The sequence below is a fragment of the Lissotriton helveticus genome, chromosome 3_1 (assembly GCF_964261635.1).
Source record: "Lissotriton helveticus chromosome 3_1, aLisHel1.1, whole genome shotgun sequence".
NCBI lineage: Eukaryota > Metazoa > Chordata > Amphibia > Caudata > Salamandridae > Lissotriton > Lissotriton helveticus.
This window is the reverse complement of record NC_136061.1, coordinates 1,943,687,053-1,943,707,381: the sequence shown is the minus strand read 5'-3', so window position 1 is coordinate 1,943,707,381 and position 20,329 is coordinate 1,943,687,053. Positions and strand designations below refer to the sequence as shown.

The window sequence follows — 20,329 nt, the reverse complement described above, 5'->3', positions numbered from 1 at the left end:
AAACTACACTGATTTGTGCACTTTTACCATTCTTTAAAAGTGGCAAAAATATTTTTTACCCTTTGCAGCACAGAATTAGTTATGAACTTAGCCACAAATTCTCTTTAGAATTTACTTTTAATATCAAATTATGGAATCCCCTTCAACATCCTGTTTTTTTTTAAGTAGCCATATGTAATAAATATCTGCAAAGGCTTATTGTGATGAAATGTAGTTTTTTTTTTTGTTTGTTTTTTTTAAAACACATTTTATTGATATTTTTGCACAACAATCGTACATCTTACTGTTAACCCCTCAAAACCCCAACCAACCCCTCATTGAGACAAAGGATCGCCATAGGAACCGAATAGTCCTCCACAGTGTGATTGTCAAACAATCCGGTCCAAGCAACGTGCTCTGAGACGGCTTATACTCCAACCAACAGTCCCAACCATTAATTACATTAAGTTCGCATACCGCTCCTCCCCCCCATCCCAACCCCAACCGCCTATTTATGAAATGTAGTCATGATGCTTTGTGCATCTTCATGGTTTTAGTAAACATTAAATAAATAACAAAACAGGTGTTTTGCAGATTTGTAGGTCAGGGCCATCATTTTACTGTGTCCAAAAAGACAACTTTCCCATAAACACATATACTTTCATTAAGAAATCTAAAAATAGTGGTCACATGGTTTCATTTTGGGCTTCACCATTTGTCAGACTGACTCCTCCTTTGATGAATGACCAAAATAAAAGATTTGTTTCTGTCAAGCCTGCTTTCTGGACCCAACCAGTGTATGGCAGGATTCTGAAACTAGAATAGACTAAAGGGCCAACATTTAATTTACACATCATTGCCTTGTTTCTTAGCATCCATGCGGCAGGCTGAATAGAGAGCAACCAAGGTTAATTTTCAATTACTTTTGTGTGCCCATTTGGGTGTAAGTATAGACACCTCCAAAAATGTGTAAATATTTGTAATAAAACCTCTGGTCAGAGTCCAATGTCAAAAAAATCTCATATCTGTAGTTCTTTTTTCTTTTTTTTGCTGCAGCCATCTTCAAAGATGGATTAACCAGTGCATTGGCTGTATATAAAGCAACAGCTCCCTTTCATCTAAACTGAAATGCTGTTTGCACTGGGTAAAAAGCTTAGTCATGCCTCCCAAGAATGTATTGAACAGCATTCTACTACCTCCCTCCCATCTCTTATGAAAAGGCCCATGGTGCCTAGCTTGGCTACATTTTTTCGATTAGCGAATCAAAGAATAGGGTGATTGAAAGAAGGTTATCATCTAAATCTATTACAGAGCTCATTGGTTTGATTATGTAACAATTAGAGGAGTTTTCTGTTCTAGGGAGCTAACTGATGACACACAGTGCTTTCCCTGCCACAGCTTGGGCAATACAAGCCCACACTTTTCATTTGTTGACCAGTCCCTATTATCTTCAGTTGGGCCTCTTGGTAGAATAGTTCAAAATCAAAGAAAGAATACTCCCTGCGATTTGAGCTTCTATAGAACTTGCAATGTCAGTCATTTACCTCTTTATCCTAGAAAATGTAGACACAGTCATCTGCAATCTGTCAAAAATGTTGTAGTCCAACTGAATAGGAAGGTCCTGAGGAGGTACAGAACATGGGGCAAAACATTAGTTCTGACAATGTCACTCCTACCTATTCATCACGAAAATAGTGGTGTCCACCTTTTCAGATCTCATTTTAAATGAAAGTTAGGGTGGGAAATTAGCCCTGTGCAAATCCAAGATCCAGTTAGGAGATACATTTTGATACTTAGCCTATGGCATCCCCCTTCGGGATAAGGGACATTGTCTTTGCTCAGATTAAAAATCTCAGTTTCCCTCCAGTAATTTTTAAACCTTGCACCTCTTCTTTTACCAAGGCTGGAAGTGATTGGAGACGGGAGCGTAGTGGCCACAGAATAACATTACAACAATGGTCAGATTTAGCATTTTCTCATCCGTTTCCTCTGAATTCAATCATCACCTCTAATTTTACACGACAAGTACTTTATGCTAAGTGCAAAAAGGAGAGGCCAGCGCAAACATCTCTGGAAGAAAAAAAGGAAAGAGAAAGAAATCTTGCCTTATGACTCTCTGTGGAGAGAAAATGCTTTGGAAGCACAACCCTTAAGGTTAACGTTAGACTGAGGAATTAACATAGTTGCTTAAAGGTCAATATGTGTTGGCTGATCATATCCCATGGAATTAAGTATCTGTGGAAAGAAGGCACAGTCCATCCTATAAAATGCATTCTCAGCTTCAAGACTGGAAGAATAGTATTCCATTTAGCTTTTTCCACCAGTTGGAACGATCTTGGGATGTAAACATTTTAATAAATAGGTATGTCATTAATGATGAGAGTGTATGGCCTTTCCCCAGCTAGAGAAAAAACAAACTACCAACCTGGTACATAGATGTAATTTCCATATAAAAAGTCAAAATGTCAATGGGAGGAGCTACGCAGCAACCAAGATGGCTGCATAGGCTCCCGGCTCCGCCGACCTCCGTCTGCTGCTTGATGATCCTGCCAGATATCCTGATTTTACGCCCGACCCCCGTGTGGATGAACTGTTGCTGAATCTGACGGTGCGGTCCAGAGAATTTTATTGCCCAGATTGACGGAGTTGTGTCGTGTTTAAGATCTCAGCCTAACCCAGCTTCTGAGCCGGGGCCTCGAGTACTTGCCCAGCCGGGTTGCAGTTGAATAACATCGGGCGTGGGATTCAGACAGGGTCCGGTCTCTTGCAGTGGAGGTTATCCTGGCCTGTTTTTGGTGGTGAGCGTCTGGTCTGTTTTATACTGAAGGAGTGGTGATAGGCTTCGTCTGTGGCTGTGGGGGGGAGTCCCCGTCCCCGGCGACCCAGTCGCCACCTCCCGGGTCTGCTGGGCCGGGGCCCTCGCTTGCGGTGGCGTACTGCTGACCAATAATGCACCCTCCGTTGCCGTCCGCTCCGCTCTTGCCTCTTCTCCCGGAGAGAGCCGGCTCTCTGAGGAACCCGCCCATGCTTGGAACCGAGCGAGTGGAGGCGGATCGGACGAACTGTGAGCCGTCTTTGAAGACAGTGATGGCCGCCATCGGGGCACTTCAATTGCATCTGGAGACCATTGTCCATAAAATGATCGCTGGTGACATCGAAACTGGGTGACCGAGTCTAGGCTCTGTTCTATTACATGACTTTCAACGAACTGATTCTCCCACGATGCCCGTAGTGAAGGAGGATGGAGACCCCGTGCGCGATAAAGTTTTGACGCCATTGACCTGTTTGCAGAATACTTGCGGAATTGTTTCTCTGGGGGTATCGCTGCATTCACCATCGCAGCCGATCATTGTGGAGCTACCTGGTTCTTCACTCCTTGAGACTACGACTTGCAAAAACCGAAAGTCACTACCGTCCCTTCCCGCCCTTGTGGTTCTTTTACATCTACGGAGGAAAGGATATCTGGACTGCATGTCGGTGAGGGAGATCTTACCGGTGGCGGATGCTTGCAGAGACTCAATGTGTTCGACTGGTCTCATATTAATCTTAATTGAACTTCCTACGAACTTTGACTCTCCTGGGGCGGTGATGGTGTTACCGGACAGAGTCCGCATGAAAGATCGAAGGGGTCAAGGATGAGACTGTTGGTCTGGGTCTGATTTCGGGGCTTTAGAGGACAAGGGATTCGCTAACGTAATGCTTGCGGAGGTTATGCGGTGTTCAACGTCCCCCTGTCTGGCTCTGTCTATAATATTTTTTAGTACTCTGTGGTCTTAGGACAGGGGTTGTTCGTTTCAGGCGGGGGGGAAAGGTGACCGGGAGTTTGTATGACATTCTCCTCCTCCATTCTTCTTTTACTTTTTGTAGTTTAGTTAGTCGGGGCGACAGGCACGCTGCTAGTTGGGGTTAGGCGAAAGCCAAATGCAGGGGTGCAGGGTGGGGGGATGGGTCTATAGTTTTGTTAGTTTAGTTTTTATGGTTTCTTTATCTCACGCTTTCCTTTCGCTCTCCTTTCATAACGGTGGGGTATTATCCTGATTTCTTATGTCTTCCAGTATCTGGTAACCGTACTTCTTTTTCTATCCTGGCGTTAATGGGTGGGCGGGGTCTGTGTGCGGGCGACTGCGTTGGGCTATAGATTGCTTTGTCGTACATCCTGTTTTGTGCTTGCTAGCGCAGGCGTCTCGGTCGTTCCCATTAAATTGATCTGTGATTATTCTATTTTCGTACCTGCTCACTTTATCATAGTGTTTGAATGTATGGCACCAGATATGTCTGTTTCTTTTTTCCTGCTTTTTACGTCGGGGGGGGGGGGGTTAAACATAAAATGAAACCTTCGTCTTATCCTTTAACGTGTTGTGAGTTTAATACAATGTTTATCCTGATTCGCTGCCGGACCTCAGGGTTGTCGGCTGAAGAGCTGTGTCATTTGATACTATAGTGGGTCTTACTCTTGTGTTGCGGCCGGCCCCTGCGGTTGTTGGCCCGTGCTTGTAATTTTATTGAACTGTACAATAAAGGTTTAAAAAAAAAAAAAAAGTAATTAAACAAGGCTGTTGATCTAGAGACCAACAGGGGAGCAAACGTGCAGAATCTCCATGAAACCCCCTCCCCTTGACACGAAGCCTAGTTACCTTTCAACATGCTGATGGCTAAATACACTTCAGCCTCACAGATTGGAGATGATTAGGGGTTTCCCGTCATTGAGGCTGTAAATTACGGGGGATCCTGCTCCTCTCAACCAAACTCTGGTTCTCCAGCCCCGTTTAGCGGTGGAGAAGCTACCATGCTTCAATAGCAGACTTCATATGTCTCCACATTTAGGATCACTTGACCATGCAGTCAATCAGCCACAAATCTGCCAGATCACAGTTCTGCATTCCCTTCCCTGTTTAGGGTAGGAAGTCTGCCTCTGATATTTCCTTCTCTGGACCATTGTGGCAGTCATGATGGGCCCAGGTAATGTAATAAAAATGTTCCCGACATGCAGGGAGACTTTTCCCTGTGCGTCAGGAACATTGGAGTTTGCTTGCTGCTGAGGTTAAAATAATTGGCAAGCACTAATTCAACATTGCATACTGGTTGGTATTCAATTGTGATAAAAGTGAAACCACCACCCTGGGCAGCATCTGAGTCCAAAGTCCCCTTTCTGCTGCTGAAAAGACACAAGAGCTGCACTTCATACAATCTGAAAGAGACACGTTAGTGATAGATTCCTTACCTTAGAATATCCCCAGGCGTCAGACTGGATCCAGAAATTTTTTGCGTAGCAGTACCCATACGCGTCGGTAGGCGTTGTCCGCGGCTCCTCGTCCGTCGTCGGCGCCGTGATGATGTCGTCGGAGTACTTAGACGCCGCCTCCGCGTGCTGACGTCAGTTCTTCTTTTTTCCGCACCAGCTAGAGCAGATCTGGAAAAAGTTGTACCCTAGTCACTTTTTGACTAACCTTTTGAGATCCTTTTTGATCCCTTTTCGAAGTCTATTCGACTCCGACGGTGCCGGTAGGGATGTCCGGGTTCAAGCCCTGCGCCGACTGCAACCGAATGATGTCGGTTACCGACCCCCAACGCCGGTGCCTGCACTGTTTAGGCCTGGACCACGACGACAAATCCTGCTCCGACTGACGTCCCTGGCGTCTAAGGCTAGACGGGAGCGGTCCCGTAAGCGACTCGAGCTTCGGCAGTCCGCCCTGCGCCGCTCGAGGTCCTGGTCCGAAAGGAGGTCGAGGGACCGGTTGCGGGGCCGGAGCCACCACAGTTCCGGGAGTCGTCATCAGTCTTCGGGCTCGAAGTCCTCAGTTAAGAGGCACAAGAAGTCGAAGAGGCGTCATCGCGGCCGGGGGTTCCGGGCGACACCGCCCACCCGGCTCTGCTGGAGCCGCAGGTGTCGCGGCCTGCTCCACACCCGCCGGTCCCTGGGCAAGACGCGACAACGGGGGAGATTGCAGACTTCCTCATGGCCATGAGGTCGCTCGCTCCTCCGTCTGGTTCCACGGCGCCTTCGGGCCAGGCGGCGCCGACTGGGTCCCCACACGGGCCGGGTGCTCCGGCACCGGCGCCGTCAGCGACTTCGGTCGCAGGGCCCCTCTGGGTCCGGTTCCGGATCCGGGTCGCCGCCGGTCGACCTCACGACATCGCCGGCGTCGGCCCCACGGGTGTCGCCCCGGCGCCGTCCCAGGACGACGTCGTCCCTGGTCCTGCCCTCGATTCGGGTACGGCGCAGGAGCGGCACCGCTTTGCGCCGCTCTCGACGCCGATGGGAGATTTTTATTTCTATGGCCCGACCCCATCTTTTTGAGCCTGAGTACCAGGCGGTGGGTGATGAGGAGGATTGGGAGGTGTCTGAGGACCCTCTGGCACGTGAGTGTCGGTCTTCTGCGGACTGGACAGGAGAGCTTGGGGAGGCCAGTGGTCTGGACACTTCGCCCGACACTGGTTTTGTCTCCCCTCCTAGCGTGGCTACGGAGGAGGGGGCTGCTTATAGCGTGGTGCTGATGACGGCGGCCTTGAGCTCCCCGTTGCGGCCGTGAGGACTAACCTCCTCACTGAGGTCCTTAAACCGCAGTCAAGCTCGGCCGAGCCTCTGCTGCCGTTTAATGAGGCCTTGTCAGACGTTCTTTTGGGCACTTGGTCCAGGCCCGCCACAGGGCAGCCTGTGGATAGGAACGTGGCCAGGCGCCACCGCCCGGCTCCGGGTGACCCTTGCTTTCTGTCTACCCACCCCACCCCTGAGAGCCTGGTCATCCAGGCCTCCAATTCCCAGACCGCATTCCCTTCGGCTCCCCCCGACCGGGAATCCAAGAGGTACGAGACTTATGGGAAAAAGGTATTCTCTTCCCTGAGTTTGGGATTGCGGTCAGTCAATACCGCGTGCCTCTTGGGCCGCTACACCCACTCTCTGTGGGACACAGTCGCGGCCGTGCTGCCAGAATGTCCGATGGAGGTTCGGGCTAAACTCGGCCAGGCCCTTGTGGAAGGCCGAGATGCGGCACGGTATTCCATCTGGTGTGGGCTGGACACTACCGACTCTCTAGGCAGAGCGATGGCGACGACGGTGGCGATTCGTCGTCACGCCTGGTTGAGGTCCGCCAATTTCTCGGCAGATGTCCAAAACACACTTATGGACATGCCGTTTAATGGCCGTCGCCTCTTTGCCGACAAGGCAGACCATGTGCTTGAGCGCTTTAAGGACTCCAGGGCTACGGCCAAGTCCTTGGGCCTCTCGGCCCCGCAACAGCAAACGGCTGATTTTCGCCCCGTTCGTGGCCAAGGAAAGGGCGCCCCCACACGTTCTGCCACCCACGTGCCGCAGACTACCATCCAGCGTGGTGGCGGACGTGGAAACCGCCGTGGCGGTGGTCGGGACAACGGCGAGGCCAGTCCACACCTGCCCCTGCAGCATCCGCCTCAAAACCCTCCTAGTCCGTGCTTTCAGGACCATGTGACGCCAGTGGGGGGCAGGGTTTGCCATCACCATCTCCACTGGCGCACTGTCACATCGGACAGGTGGGTGCTGCAAATCGTCCGAAGGGGCTACTCCCTCCTCTTCGAGGCGACCCCTCCAGCCATGCCACCGCAATACCACCGCGTGTCGGGGGATCACTTGCAACTTCTGCAAGAGGAAGTTATGGCACTCTTGGCCAAGGGGGCCATTGAGCGTGTTCCTGGGCCAGAAGTAGGGTGTGGTTGTTACTCCCACTACTTTCTGGTACCCAAGAAGGGCAAAGGGGGCCTACGCCCTATCTTGGACCTACGGAACGTCAACGGCTTCCTCCGGAAGGAGAAGTTCAAGATGCTGACATTGGCTCAGGTTTTGGCTGCCCTAGACCATGGAGACTAGATGGTAGCGTTGGACTTGCAGGACGCTTATTTTCACATCCCCGTCCTGCCGGCCCACCGGCGTTACCTGCGGTTCATGGTAGGCCACGAGCATTTTCAGTTTACCGTGCTCCCCTTCGGCCTAACCAGCACCCCACGGGTGTTCACGAAAGTGATGGCGGTGGTTGCAGCTCATCTGCGCAGGTTAGGGGTTTCAGTCTTCCCCTACCTCGACGACTGGTTGTTGAAGGCGGGGTCGCCCCAGACAGTCATCAGCCACCTCCAGACTACGGCCGACCTCCTGCACCTGCTGGGGTTCTCCATCAATGTGCCGAAGTCACACCTGTGTCCCTCTCAGAAGCTCCTCTTCATCTGAGAGGTTCTAGACTCGGCGCAGTTTCGGGTTTATCCTCCCGAACAGCGGGTTCGGGATATTCAGGCTCTGATTCCGATCTTTCAGCCTTTATCCCGAGTCTCAGTCAGGTTGACGCTGCGGCGTCTGGGGCTGATGGCCTCCTGCATCCTTCTGGTGCATCACGCCCGGTGGCGGATGCGGGCTCTGCAGTGGGACCTGAAGTTTCAGTGGGCCCAGCATCAGGGCAACTTGTCTGACCATGTCTTGATCTCGGAGGGCACTGCAAGACAGTTGCAGTGGTGGCTCACGGACCGCGATTGGGTCAGCGGCAGATCCCACTCCCTACCCCAACCGGAGCACGTAGTTGTGATGGACGCGTCACTCCAGGGCTGGGGGGCCACATGGGAGAGGCGGAGATCAGAGGCCTCTGGTCTCCGGCGAAGTCCCAGCTCCACATCAACCTTCTGGAGCTGCGGGCGATCCGACTTGCACTGAAGGCATTCCTCCCCTCTGTCCGGGGGAGTGTAGTGCAGGTGTTCACGGACAACACCACCGCCATGTGGTACTGCAACAAACAGGGTGGGGTGGGGTCGTGGACCCTATGCCAGGAGGCTCTGCGCCTCTGGCAGTGGCTGGAACATCAGGGCGTGACCCTGGTGGTTCAACACCTGGCAGGTACTCTGAACGCCAGGGCGGACTAACTCAGCCGTTGGTGCATGATGGATCACGAATGGCGTCTGAACTCGGACGTGGCGCAAGGTCTCTTTCAGCATGGGGAGAGCCTTGGTTAGATCTATTCGCCACAGAAGAGAACGCGCAATGTCATCAGTTCTGCGCATTGGAATTTCCAAGGCGGCACTCGCTCGGAGACGCTTTTCGTCGCAAGTGGAGTTGCGGTCTATTGTACGCCTTTCCGCCTATACCACTTCTGCCCAGAGTGCTGAGACGATCAGGCGCCACCGGGCCCAGGTTATCCTTGTGGCTCCGGACTGGGCACAAAGATACTGGTATCCAGAGCTACTCAGCATGTCTGTCGATCCCTCGATTCGTCTGCCTCTTCAGGAGGACCTTCTGTCGCAGCAGCAGGGGATGTTCCTCCACCCGAACCTGTCCAGTCTCCACCTACAAGCTTGGAGATTGAGCGGCGACAGTTGAGGCCATTTGACTTGCCTCCTGAAGTCTGTAATGTCATTCTGGCAGCCAGGCGTCCCTCCACAAAGTCGGTATACGCCTGCAGGTGAAACAGATTTGTGGCATGGTGGACAGCAAAGGCTGTGGATCCACTCTCTGCCCCTCTTTCTGAGGTTCTCCTCTTCCTTCTTTATCTTGCCCAGCAGGGCTCTGCTCTGGGCACTCTCAAGGGCTACATTTCTGCCCTTTCCACCTTCTTAAGGCTACCTGATCAGCCATCTTTGTTCAAGTCCCCAATTGTAAATAGGTTTTTGAAGGGCATCACACACATGTTCCCTCCTGTTCCATTCGTGATGCCTCAGTGGGACTTGAACCTTGTACTTACTTATCTAATGTGTGCTCCCTTTCAGCCGCTCCATAACTGTCCTCTCCGTCTTCTTACTTTGAAGACTGCTTTCCTGGTTGCCATCACCTCTGCCAGGAGAGTGAGTGAGCTCCAGGCTCTTTCTTCCACACCTCCATTCCTCTCTGTCCATCTGGACAAGGTTGTGTTGCGGACGAGACCCTCTTTCCTGCCCAAGGTTGTAACGGCCTTCCACATCGGGCAGTCCAATACCTTGCCCACCTTCTTTCCGCTTCCGCACCCCTCTAAAGAGGAAGAGCGGCTCCACCGCCTGGACCCAAAACGTGCGCTCTCTTACTATCTGGATCGCACACGCCAGTTCCGTGTGGATGACCAACTCTTTGTTGGTTACCTGGGCGCGAAGAAGGGACGGGCGGTGCACAAGCAGACCATCTCTCGGTGGATCATCTTGTGCATCAAGGCGTGTTACTCCTTGGCTAAGAAGGAACCTCCTGTTGGGCTGAGGGCTCGTTCCACTCGGGCCACGCCGACTACAACTGCCCTGGGCCGAGGTGTGCCCTTACAGGACATTTGTCAGGCAGCTACGTGGGCCTCGCTGCACACGTTTGCAAGACACTACTGCCTGGACAGCCAAGTCCGGACGGATGGCTTCTTTGGCCGTTCCGTCCTCCCGGACTTTCTGGTGTGATTATTGGTTCGCAGACCCACCACCGGGGTTGGTGTTGCTGGGGTATCTTTTCTAAGGTAAGGAATCTATCACTAACGTGTCTCTTTCAGATGCACAAGTTACTACTTGTGTAACGATATATCTGTAAGAGACATTAGTTAGTGATAGATTCCTTACCGACCCACCCTTCCTGCCCGTTCTGCGAACCGATATCTAGGGTTACGGTCATCCCCTTTCAGGGCCCTAGTTTCATGGCACCAGTGTTGGTTCTATCATGGCTCTGCGTATCTGGCGCGGAAAAGCTGTGTATAAGAACTGACATCAGCACGCGGAGGCGGCGTCTAAGTACTCCGACAACATCATCACGGCGTCACGACGCGGACGTCGCCTACCGACGCGCATGGGTACTGCTACGCAAAAAATTTCCAGATCCAGTCTGAAGCCTGGGGATATTCGAAGGTAAGGAATCTATCACTAACTAATGTCTCTTACAGATATATCGTTACACAAGTAGTAACTTGTGCATTAGGTAGCATCGAGTTTGGGAGGGGTTGGGGAAGTGAAGTAACATGCATCATGGAGTTCTTCAAATTATTTCACTTTCTCCTGTTTTAGGAAGTGTCAGGCAGCCGAGGAATGATTTCTTGGATATAATTTCCCAAATTGTAATCCTAATCCTATATCTTAAAAGGGCCCTGGTTCTATTATCTACCTCATAGGATTTCTAGGTAAGGTGAACAATGGCCAGTTCAGCTCTGGTATTGTAGGATTGTAGCCGTTCCCTAATTGCTGAAATATTCCCTAACGGTCTAAGGGACCCTGTGCGCCTTTAAATTGGGTCTAAGTGATGTAATTCAGATTCCAATTTTGAAGTCAAACATCTAAAGCAAATGTAAGTTAAACATCAAGAAGCTTGCCTCTAAGAAGAACTGGCTCAGGAACATCCCAGACTGGTCTCGAGAACTTTTACCCATTCACTCATCAAGCTGAAATATTCTTTAATCTGTGTGTTTGCTTCCTCTGCAAAGACTGGGTCACCAGATGAAACCTTAGTTTCCTCTACTTTCAAGATAAAGGGCCCAAGGGAGGTGAGACCAACCTGTGCATGGTCAGAAATCCTAATAAGCCCAATGTCTGATAATTAAAAGTCAGACACCAGTGCATTACTCTTTAAGAGATAATAAATCTTCTACTCCTACCTGGAGACAAGAGAAGTGAAGGTATGCTACTGTGAAACTCGGTTTAGTTCTCTCCAAACATCTCTTTCACAGGTCACACAGTATTGATTCTAATAGTTCGGTAGGCCTGCCCTCTTTGGATCTATCAAACAGGTCACCCCAAGCAAAACTGAAGTCTCCATTAGTGTCATTCCACCCAAAGTTAGTTCATATAAGGTCTTTAGAAATGAAAGTAAAAAATTATCCGGACTTGATTTTGTATTGTCTCTTTAGCCATATGCATACGAGTTGTATGACACAGGAAGACCATATGTCATAAGTGACTGATCATTGCGATGTAGATGCATTTCCTGGATGTAAGGTATGTTAAAATAACTCCAGATTTTTAACCCCGTGTTAGCAGCTGAGGTCCTTTAACCATAGTAGTTAATTCCGTAACACATCCTCTGCATCCATCTCAGCACCAAGCATCAAAATGGTAATGTATCAAAAATCCTGAGAATAAAATAACAAAGCATAAACACTGGAATTAAACAAACAGAACTGACAGCTGCAAGTCAGCAACAAAGTACCTTTCCGCTTGATTCAACTGAAGTGTTCAATGCAGCAGTAGCGTCAACTCTGGTAGCATTGCATAGGGGTGGGATTTCTTGGCAACCCCAACTGGAGGTGATGTCTAGCTGCATATGTGATGTGTGTGCTACTGATCGAGTTGTCTTCATATTCTATTTTGTTTCTGTGCATTTCAAATATATCTCTTTTTTTTATGTTGTAGCCCCAAAGTACCCCCTTGTTCATTTTCCTCAAAGAGAGGAAGAAGCCTTCAACCAGGGCCTTTTGAAGAATATGGTGAACAGCATACAGATGAATGATGTGCATCAGCCCGTGACTCAGATGTTAGAGATTCTCAGCAAATCCCCGAATTTAAGACGGCAGAGGTAAAGCAGAACTTTGCATACAAGACAGTTTGTTAGCAGCTTACTATGGTCAATACCTTCTATGGTTGTAATGTTACAGGGGTGCTCTAGAAAAGACATGTTGCATTACAGCTTACCTTGTTGATGTCAAACAAGATATGACCTCCTATCTGATCTTGGTAGGTAACAGTAATTATTTGGAATGGGTATTTAGCTGAAAACTGGTGTGTTGCAATGCAAGTCGCCAAAATGTAAATCTCTTATTGGATGTAGTAGCTTCCCGCAAGCTGTGTTTGTCATGTGCTCTAACACTAGTGAAAGGCCCAGCCTATCTATGACAAGAAGAACTTCTTGTGAAGAGACAGAACAGTAGCAATGGGACAACATCGGCCTCTACTTCCTTCTAAATGGAAGATAAAAAAGAGGGGTTTAAAGCTTGTTGTGTGATGTCAACATTATGTATATTTATTGGTTTCTGGTTGATGGGTGGTGAGATGAGCTTTCTTTGCATTAGTAAAATCAAGAGAAGCGAGAAGGTATTCTGTAGGAGACCAACTGGTTTTAAAATCACTAAGAAAACAGAACCATCACTCCTGGCCCCAGACTACTATTTCCAAAGTATTTGTGATACTGTGAATACTGAGAAGAGTAACAATTGTCATTCAGTACGTAAATGCGGAAAGCATTGATCTATTTTTGTCTTCACCTCAGCAAAGGGGCATCGAAATACTTAAAAGTTTGAACATTCCAATACATGTAAGTAGGGTGAGACATTTTAATCATTACCAAATGTAAAATGTGAATAGCATCGAAAACGGTTTTGAGCTCATGAGGCCCTTGAATTGAGTAAGAGACTGTAAGATTGTGTGCCGAGAATTGGTAATTTTGCAATCATTGTTTGATAATTATTATTTCTTTTTTTTTAAAGAATTAATCATTTCTTTCGTCTTCCCGCAGGAGCTTGTATAGAGAAATTTTGTTTCTGTCACTTATTGCTCTTGGGAGAGAAAACATTGACATAGGTAATTCTGTTTTTATGGTTCACCTCTGTCTGAGCATGCATGTTTACATGTAATGCATATTTGTGTCTCAGTGTAACACCCAAGATACGGTGACTAATGTGTTTCAGCTGTGTATTATATTTGGGTATTAATCTCTACCCGAGGCCTTCAGAACTTAGCACAGTACCCCAAATGTAGCTCCTGGAACTGGACATCATATCCTAGGTGTGGCTTTCAGTACCAGACACAATACTTCCAGATAATGGCCTTAAAATATTCCCTTTTTGCTGGTTGCTGCTCACCTGTGCACCCCGGTATATTGCTTGCTCTCTCCACCTCCTTTGTAGTGGCTGTTGCATTATCCCCCTGTAATGCACATCCAGATGTCTGTGACCTGAACAAATTATTGTACTTGCCAGCATTGTAGAGACACAAAACTGTATGACCTCTGGCTTACTTTTCTGTACGTATTTATGTGAATTGCTGTGCCTCGACACATTGCATATAACGCCTCCGTTCTCACAAACTGCCCGCAATCTACTAATCTTCTAAGCTTCTTCTACTGTATCCCTTTACCCCACCAATTATGTACCTGAGCCAACATACTCCCCACCCCAACCAATTGTGAGATCCCCCCTCCTCAGTGAGAGCTTCCTCTATATTGTCTGTTCACCCCACCAATCATTTGCTCAAAGTAATTTAAACTCCCCACTCATGCTACTGATGTACTCTGACTCCCTCTTGTTCCACTACAAGCTAGGATAATGTGACAGGGTTGTCTTTAGGGCTGGGCAGAATTTGCGTAGTCGTGCTACGCAAAGCTCGGCGAAATGGTAAAAAATCTCTGCCAGCACGCAAAAGTTCCACAAACACGCGGAATTGCTTGTTCTGCCTGTTCGCAATGCTTTTTTCTTGTTCGCAAACGCTGTTTGCGTGCTCGGGGAGAAATATCTCGCAAACAGGCATTTTGAAAGCGCGAACAAGCAAAAAATTCCGCGAAGCTGCGGATCGTGGAATTTTGGGCAATTCCGCTTTCTCTGTGGAACGCAAAATTACCTAAATTCCGCGAGCGGAACGGAATTTACTGCCCAGGACTAGTTGTCTTCTGAGAAACAACACCTAATTCACTAATCGAAAACCACTAAACAACCACTAATCTTAGGTTCTGGAGTAACATGCAACTCACCATAAATTAATTTAATGCCTCATTGGGGTTAGTAAGTGCTATATAAATGCAATTAGACTGCAATAAAATATGCTCCATTTCTCTCAGTGTAAATAACGTAATTCAGCATGCCTACCAACACAAGTCTGCTGTCTGTTCATGCCAAAAAAATTACCCAAAAGGCTGCTGGGACATCTGTGCTGAAAACAGATCAAGGCAGTTCTTGCAACCTCCCTTCAACATAAATGTATCCTTATTATACGTTGCTGATCTAGCATCCACGTTTGGGGATTTTAGGTAGCAATGTGATTCATTGACCAGATGCCTTATGAATGAGAAGTAGACTGGAGAGGACACAGTCAGCAGGGTGAGCTAGAAAGAAAGAAGAGGTCCTGAAGAAGACACGAGGTCAATGTGTGATTGTACTTGTATGGAAGTGTTTGTCGCTCATGGAAGAGCTCAACTAGATTGTGGTCCCTAGGAAACATCAATGACTTTTGCTTTTTTCACCTTTTACAGATGTTTTTGACAAAGAGTACAAATTGGCATATGACCGTCTCACATCGAATCAGGCGAAGTTTACACACAACTGTGACCGTCCACCGAGTACTGGGGTCATGGAATGTCGAAAGACTTTTGGACAGCCGTATCTTTAAACTTCTTGATTTTAGGTTCTTATGTTGTATAGTGAACTTGCTTTAAAAAAGCACTTCTGCCTCCATGAGCATTTCAATCTTCGGCTGGCGACTTCTCGTCGGATGCAATTCAAGGTTCTTGTTGTGGTTGGTGCTGAATATTTACACTTGAAATCATTCCCAGACCTCATCTAGTACTGTTATGTCATGTCAAAAGTGAACTTTTTTAAATGCTGCAAAATCAGCTTCGCTGTTACCAGCGTTCAGCAGACTTTGATCGGTCAAGGCAAGAAGTTGTGATTCATTAATGGCGAGACAGGCAAATCAAAAACTGTAAAGCTGATGCCGCCAGATCTCACTGCGATTGGAAGCTGGTTGGAAAGTCTGGAGACTGAAGAAATATAAGCAAAGCACTATGAATTTTTATCAGTTTACACATTTCAAATGAGAGGTAAAACCACTGCCAGGAGCAGGAAGAAAACAAACATTGAACTAAAAAGCCCTTCTGTTCAGCACCTGAGAGAACATAGATGGGTCCATGCGGAAGCGTTTTTCTGCCCTTAAAGATGATGGTCTGATTCCAGTGCGACTTCCAAGAGGCTCTACAAATATTTTTTTGCAGGAAAGACTTTTGAGCAAGAGACTATCAGAATGTACATATTTATTAAGGTTTGTGATTGATTTAGACTTTTAAGTACAATACAATGAGTTTTGTGGGGGGCAATATTTGCATTGTAAACCATATTTGTACTATTTCAAACAGGTTTTTACAGGCCTGTCCAGTGCAGATCTTTCAACAGACACTATAAATTATCTCTGATGAAACTCCTGTTGCTCAGTCATACAACATCTCCTTGAAAAATAGTCTAGGTACTCTTGTTTCTGGCAGATGTTGGTTTGAAGCACCCATGACATGACAAGCACCTCATCTCCAATGGCTTGCTAGCACATGCTCCGTGAGATCTTGGCCTGTATGTCTGGGGGGAAACCAAAGGCATGTATCCAACCCCCAGCCATGGTCTGCTGTAGCTAGAAGTGTTGCAGGCAACATTTCTCTGAGCCAGAGGACAGAAATCTATATTTATTCTTTCAGATTTGATTTTAAACGGACAAGCATAATGAATAGAAAATGTACTGTGAGTTTAAAAATAATCTAAGTTGGTACCTTGTTTGATAGCAATATATCATAAAAATATATATATACCAGTGGCACCCCGTTCCAAAATGGAGACCATACATCCTGCAAGCAAAAGCAAAGAATCGGAGAAAACAGATTGCAAACAGAGAATTTAGAAGTGGATTCTATAGAGGCTGTTCCTGCAAGGAGAGCTATACGATAAAACAAATTCAATCTGTAAATATGTATTTGAATGCGGAGCAAGAGGGTGTTCTCAAATATCTTTGTAAGTTTACAGACGTGAAGTTGAAACACTAGTTGCACAGGCTATGAAATGGCTGTGCAGAATACAGATTGCACAGTCAGCCCAGCCTCCAGTTAGAAGTGTGGAAGTTGATGTCCAGATCCCCATCAGGTGCGTAGCTGTGCAGAGATGTGTAATGGATAGTTGCCCTGCCCTTTTCCCTCTATTTAATTAAAAATGGCAAATAACAAGAGGCAGAGCATACACACCGGAGGTTGAATGATACCATCTGGCACAGTTCACACTATCTCAAATTGTGCAGCTGTCGGTGACTAGGCCACATTGGTCAGCGGATAACTATGAATACTAGTTTGCCTGTAGAAATGCTCATTTTCACATCAGAAGCCCCGGGCAAATCAGGACATTGCTTATCATTGCTGACTATGCTTTCTTTGTTTAATGTACTGGTTAAGTGGTGTGTAAATGTCATCTGTAATGTGCTCCCTCGAACTCCATCCTGTAATAATGTGTCAAGATTGCTCAGCACAGTTACCATCCTCTGTATGATTCCCAGGAAACTCCTCAGTGCTGTTCTTCCATCAACCCGAGTTAATGGTTGAGCTCCTTGGCCTTCTACCCAAGCTGCTCATTGTAAAATGTAAATGTAAATGTGTGTATACTTGTAAAGCGCACTGCCGCCCCATCTCGGGGCATCCAGGCGCTGTATACCTCTGTGGAACCCATCCTGGCTTTCCCTGTGAGAAGCCCCCTGCAGGGCACCCCCAAGGTGAAGCCAGGCATCCCAGCGCTGTTGGGGCCGTTGTGGAGATTAAGCAAGCTATTGCCCAGAGTTGCAGAGTGGGACCCATGATTAGAGTAGGCACCGAGGCGAGAATTATCGAGTCCGCGGACATTGAGCCCAAGACCCTGCCGTGTCGGGAATTGAACCCTGGTCCTGGGCCTGACCTCTGCTTCAGGGTCTGCCGCTTCTAACCAGTGAGCCACACTTCTCCACAGTCAATGTGTATCAATAAGATCAAAGTACTTTGCTAAGTACCAGGGACATCGAGGGTGCTCTATACATGATCCTGGTACAGGCGCGTGTCCCCCATTACCTATCCACAAATAGACAGATGCTCAACCCATCCACCTTTGAAGTCTAGTCTCAAATACAGTCAACATTTCTGGAGCACTCGGAGTGTCTAACGCAGTGAGATTTGAGGATTTGTGTCCAAAATCAAATATTTCAACATGTGAGGTAACTGAGACTGGTCCAGCATGACAGTGCTTCCAAGTGTGAGACTGCCAACAATTGTAGGCAACTTGAAAATGCACAATGTTGAAATTGCCATTGAAACGTTCCTCGGAAGTGCTTGGATTTTCTTTTGCTAGTACTCAGCACTTTAAAAGGTTGGAATTAGTTATCACATCAAGAGTAGCCTCAACTCTTGTCAGCTCTCTGTTTCTACCTTACAGGCACCTTCTTTCACAGCCCCAACGTCTGTCAGTCGGCATGTCTTCCCCGCTACTCAGTTCGTCAGACTGTTTGAGCTCTGAATAGACTTCACTTTTAACCTTCTTCCGCACAAAGCACTTGAAGTATAATCCTGTAGCATACCCCTCTACTGCGTTGCTATAGAAACCTTGATGCAGTTTCTGCTAGTTGTTTAAAACCCACTATTCCTTCTACTGCATTGCGTTTCTGACCGGCTTTACACTGATTGCGTTATGAACCTACATGCAGTGGATACACCCTGTGTTAAACATATCCTAGCTACTTGGTATATACTTAATTAAACCCTTTACTAAATAATACTAAACAATTAATTTTGGTTACATTGTAAATGATTTAACGCCTGGTTAGGAACCGAGTCGCGTACATGTTAAGTGTACTACAAGACTAACTGTGAATTACCTTGTACATGGAAGGTTCCTTTAATTTGAAAAGGGTAACATAATCCATCTCCTGTCACATCATCTGCTAGTTTCAGCAAAAAATGTGATCCAAACTTATATTTAAATTCTAAAATACACGGCAGAATTGATGGAGACGTTTTCTAGTTTGCCACAACCAGAGAGTTCTGAGCTCCAGAAATCAATATAAATAATAGGCTCATGGGACCATATTCTTGCCATGAGCAGTGAATGAATAAAAGTGTCTCAAAATCATGCTTTGTGCGTTGAAACCATATTGTCCTTTGTTGTCTGTGATAAACGATGCCCTCCCTCTGGATGACGTGGTGTCTTTTAACTGTTGAAATGAAGGTTTAACATGCTGTTCATGCAGGCTGAATCTGTTTGCCCTCAGAAAAAAACTTGACACACCATTTAAATATATCTATTGAAGCAGGTAATTCCTGCTGTCGGATCATTTGTGGCACACTCACCAATTAGGACTTGATTCTCCTCTTATCCGTTTGAGTAACCCCACATCTTTGTTTTCAAAAGCGATTTGACAGCAGACATAGATGAGAGGGTCTACTGACCTTGTGTATGTGTACTGGAGGTGGATAGACATTGCTTTGGATTTTAAAGTCTTGCAAGAAAATCTCAGTACCATTCTTCGCCATGTGTAGGCCTAGTGGTGGCCATTTTTGAAAAGGTTCCCTTTTTACTGTGTAGAAATCAATGAGTATGGGAAGGTTTGAGTCTGATATGACTTTGAGTCCGCTAATAAGATAAAAAAGTCATAGGTGACGGCTTGGATTAACCACAACTCGTGAGTCTTCCTGCGTCCATCCAGTGAGGCGATGAAGGAGGAGGTGGAGCTTTCTCTGGAGTCACTGCTGATGGTGGCAATGCACTAGATGACATGGCAAGCACATACATGTAAATATCCGTATTCAGTGAACGAGTATGGAAGAACATTCCACTATCTTTAATATCGCAGCCTAGGACAGGCATTCACATAAATACTAGTTATCAGATTGCACTTCTTAAAATATGTACAGTCTTTTTTTTAAACTCAAATGTAAATAAGTGTCTCCTGGTGTATAGAGAAGATTGGCAATGCTTCTTTTAGGCTGTACTTCGGAAATACTGGAGTTGAATCTGTCACGTTTGGCTCTACATAGTCAAATGTGCTTGGCAATACTATTGTGATGTCACTCCCATGCTAAGCTCTGGCAGGTAAGGCATAGTGTGAAAGACATTGGTAGACTGATAAGACATGCTTGTTATGGTCGAAGCACAGGTAGTCCAAGTCTGACACTATTCTAATCTCGCGTGCACAAAGCCTATTAGTTAGCGGGCGCTCGTGCACTTCTAGTAGCCTTTTAGAAGTGGTTGCTGGCTGGGCAACCGCCTGTTTAGCCAATAGGCAGTGTGTGAATGACCACTCTTAGTATGTCAAATGGGGATCTTTTGGTAGAGAAAAGACACGGAGTTCACTGAGTGAATTTCTTTTAAATCAACTTGTTGGGCACTTTGCAATCAAAGAAGCTGGACGTTCAGTTAAATATGTAATGGGATTGTCCAGGGGCTGTGGAGCGTTACAGCGGAGCTTCTAATGCCTATGGTGGAAATATTCTGCTCCAGTATGATGAGAAGTCCATGCTGCAGAGATGTTGGCAAGTGCAGCTTTTGACCCATTCTCCGATGCAGCATCCCCTGGTTTTCCCTTGTAACACTGCTAGTTTCCTTTACGTGCAAGAAAGATGACATTCCTATGCTAAGCTGGACTTCTACCAAGATCATTCCTTTTGCCCCTTATTTTATCAACAGTGTGACTCCCAGAACTGTTGATGGCATCACATTAA

At 47.0% G+C, this 20,329-nt stretch overlaps 1 protein-coding gene across 5 annotated transcripts in view; it reads left to right on the top strand.

Moving 5' to 3' along the window:
• Nucleotides 1-18,740, top strand: part of DENND4A (DENN domain containing 4A) — a 587,116-nt gene extending 568,376 nt beyond the window's left edge. For all 5 annotated transcript variants that reach the window (XM_078683021.1, XM_078683023.1, XM_078683019.1 and 2 more), the window contains 3 exons: nucleotides 12,268-12,430; nucleotides 13,367-13,431; nucleotides 15,095-18,740. In XM_078683021.1, coding sequence (XP_078539147.1) covers nucleotides 12,268-12,430; nucleotides 13,367-13,431; nucleotides 15,095-15,231 — 365 coding nt within the window. In that variant the 3' untranslated portion in view covers nucleotides 15,232-18,740. The remainder of the gene's footprint in view (nucleotides 1-12,267; nucleotides 12,431-13,366; nucleotides 13,432-15,094) is intronic.
• The last annotated feature ends 1,589 nt before the right edge of the window (nucleotides 18,741-20,329 follow it).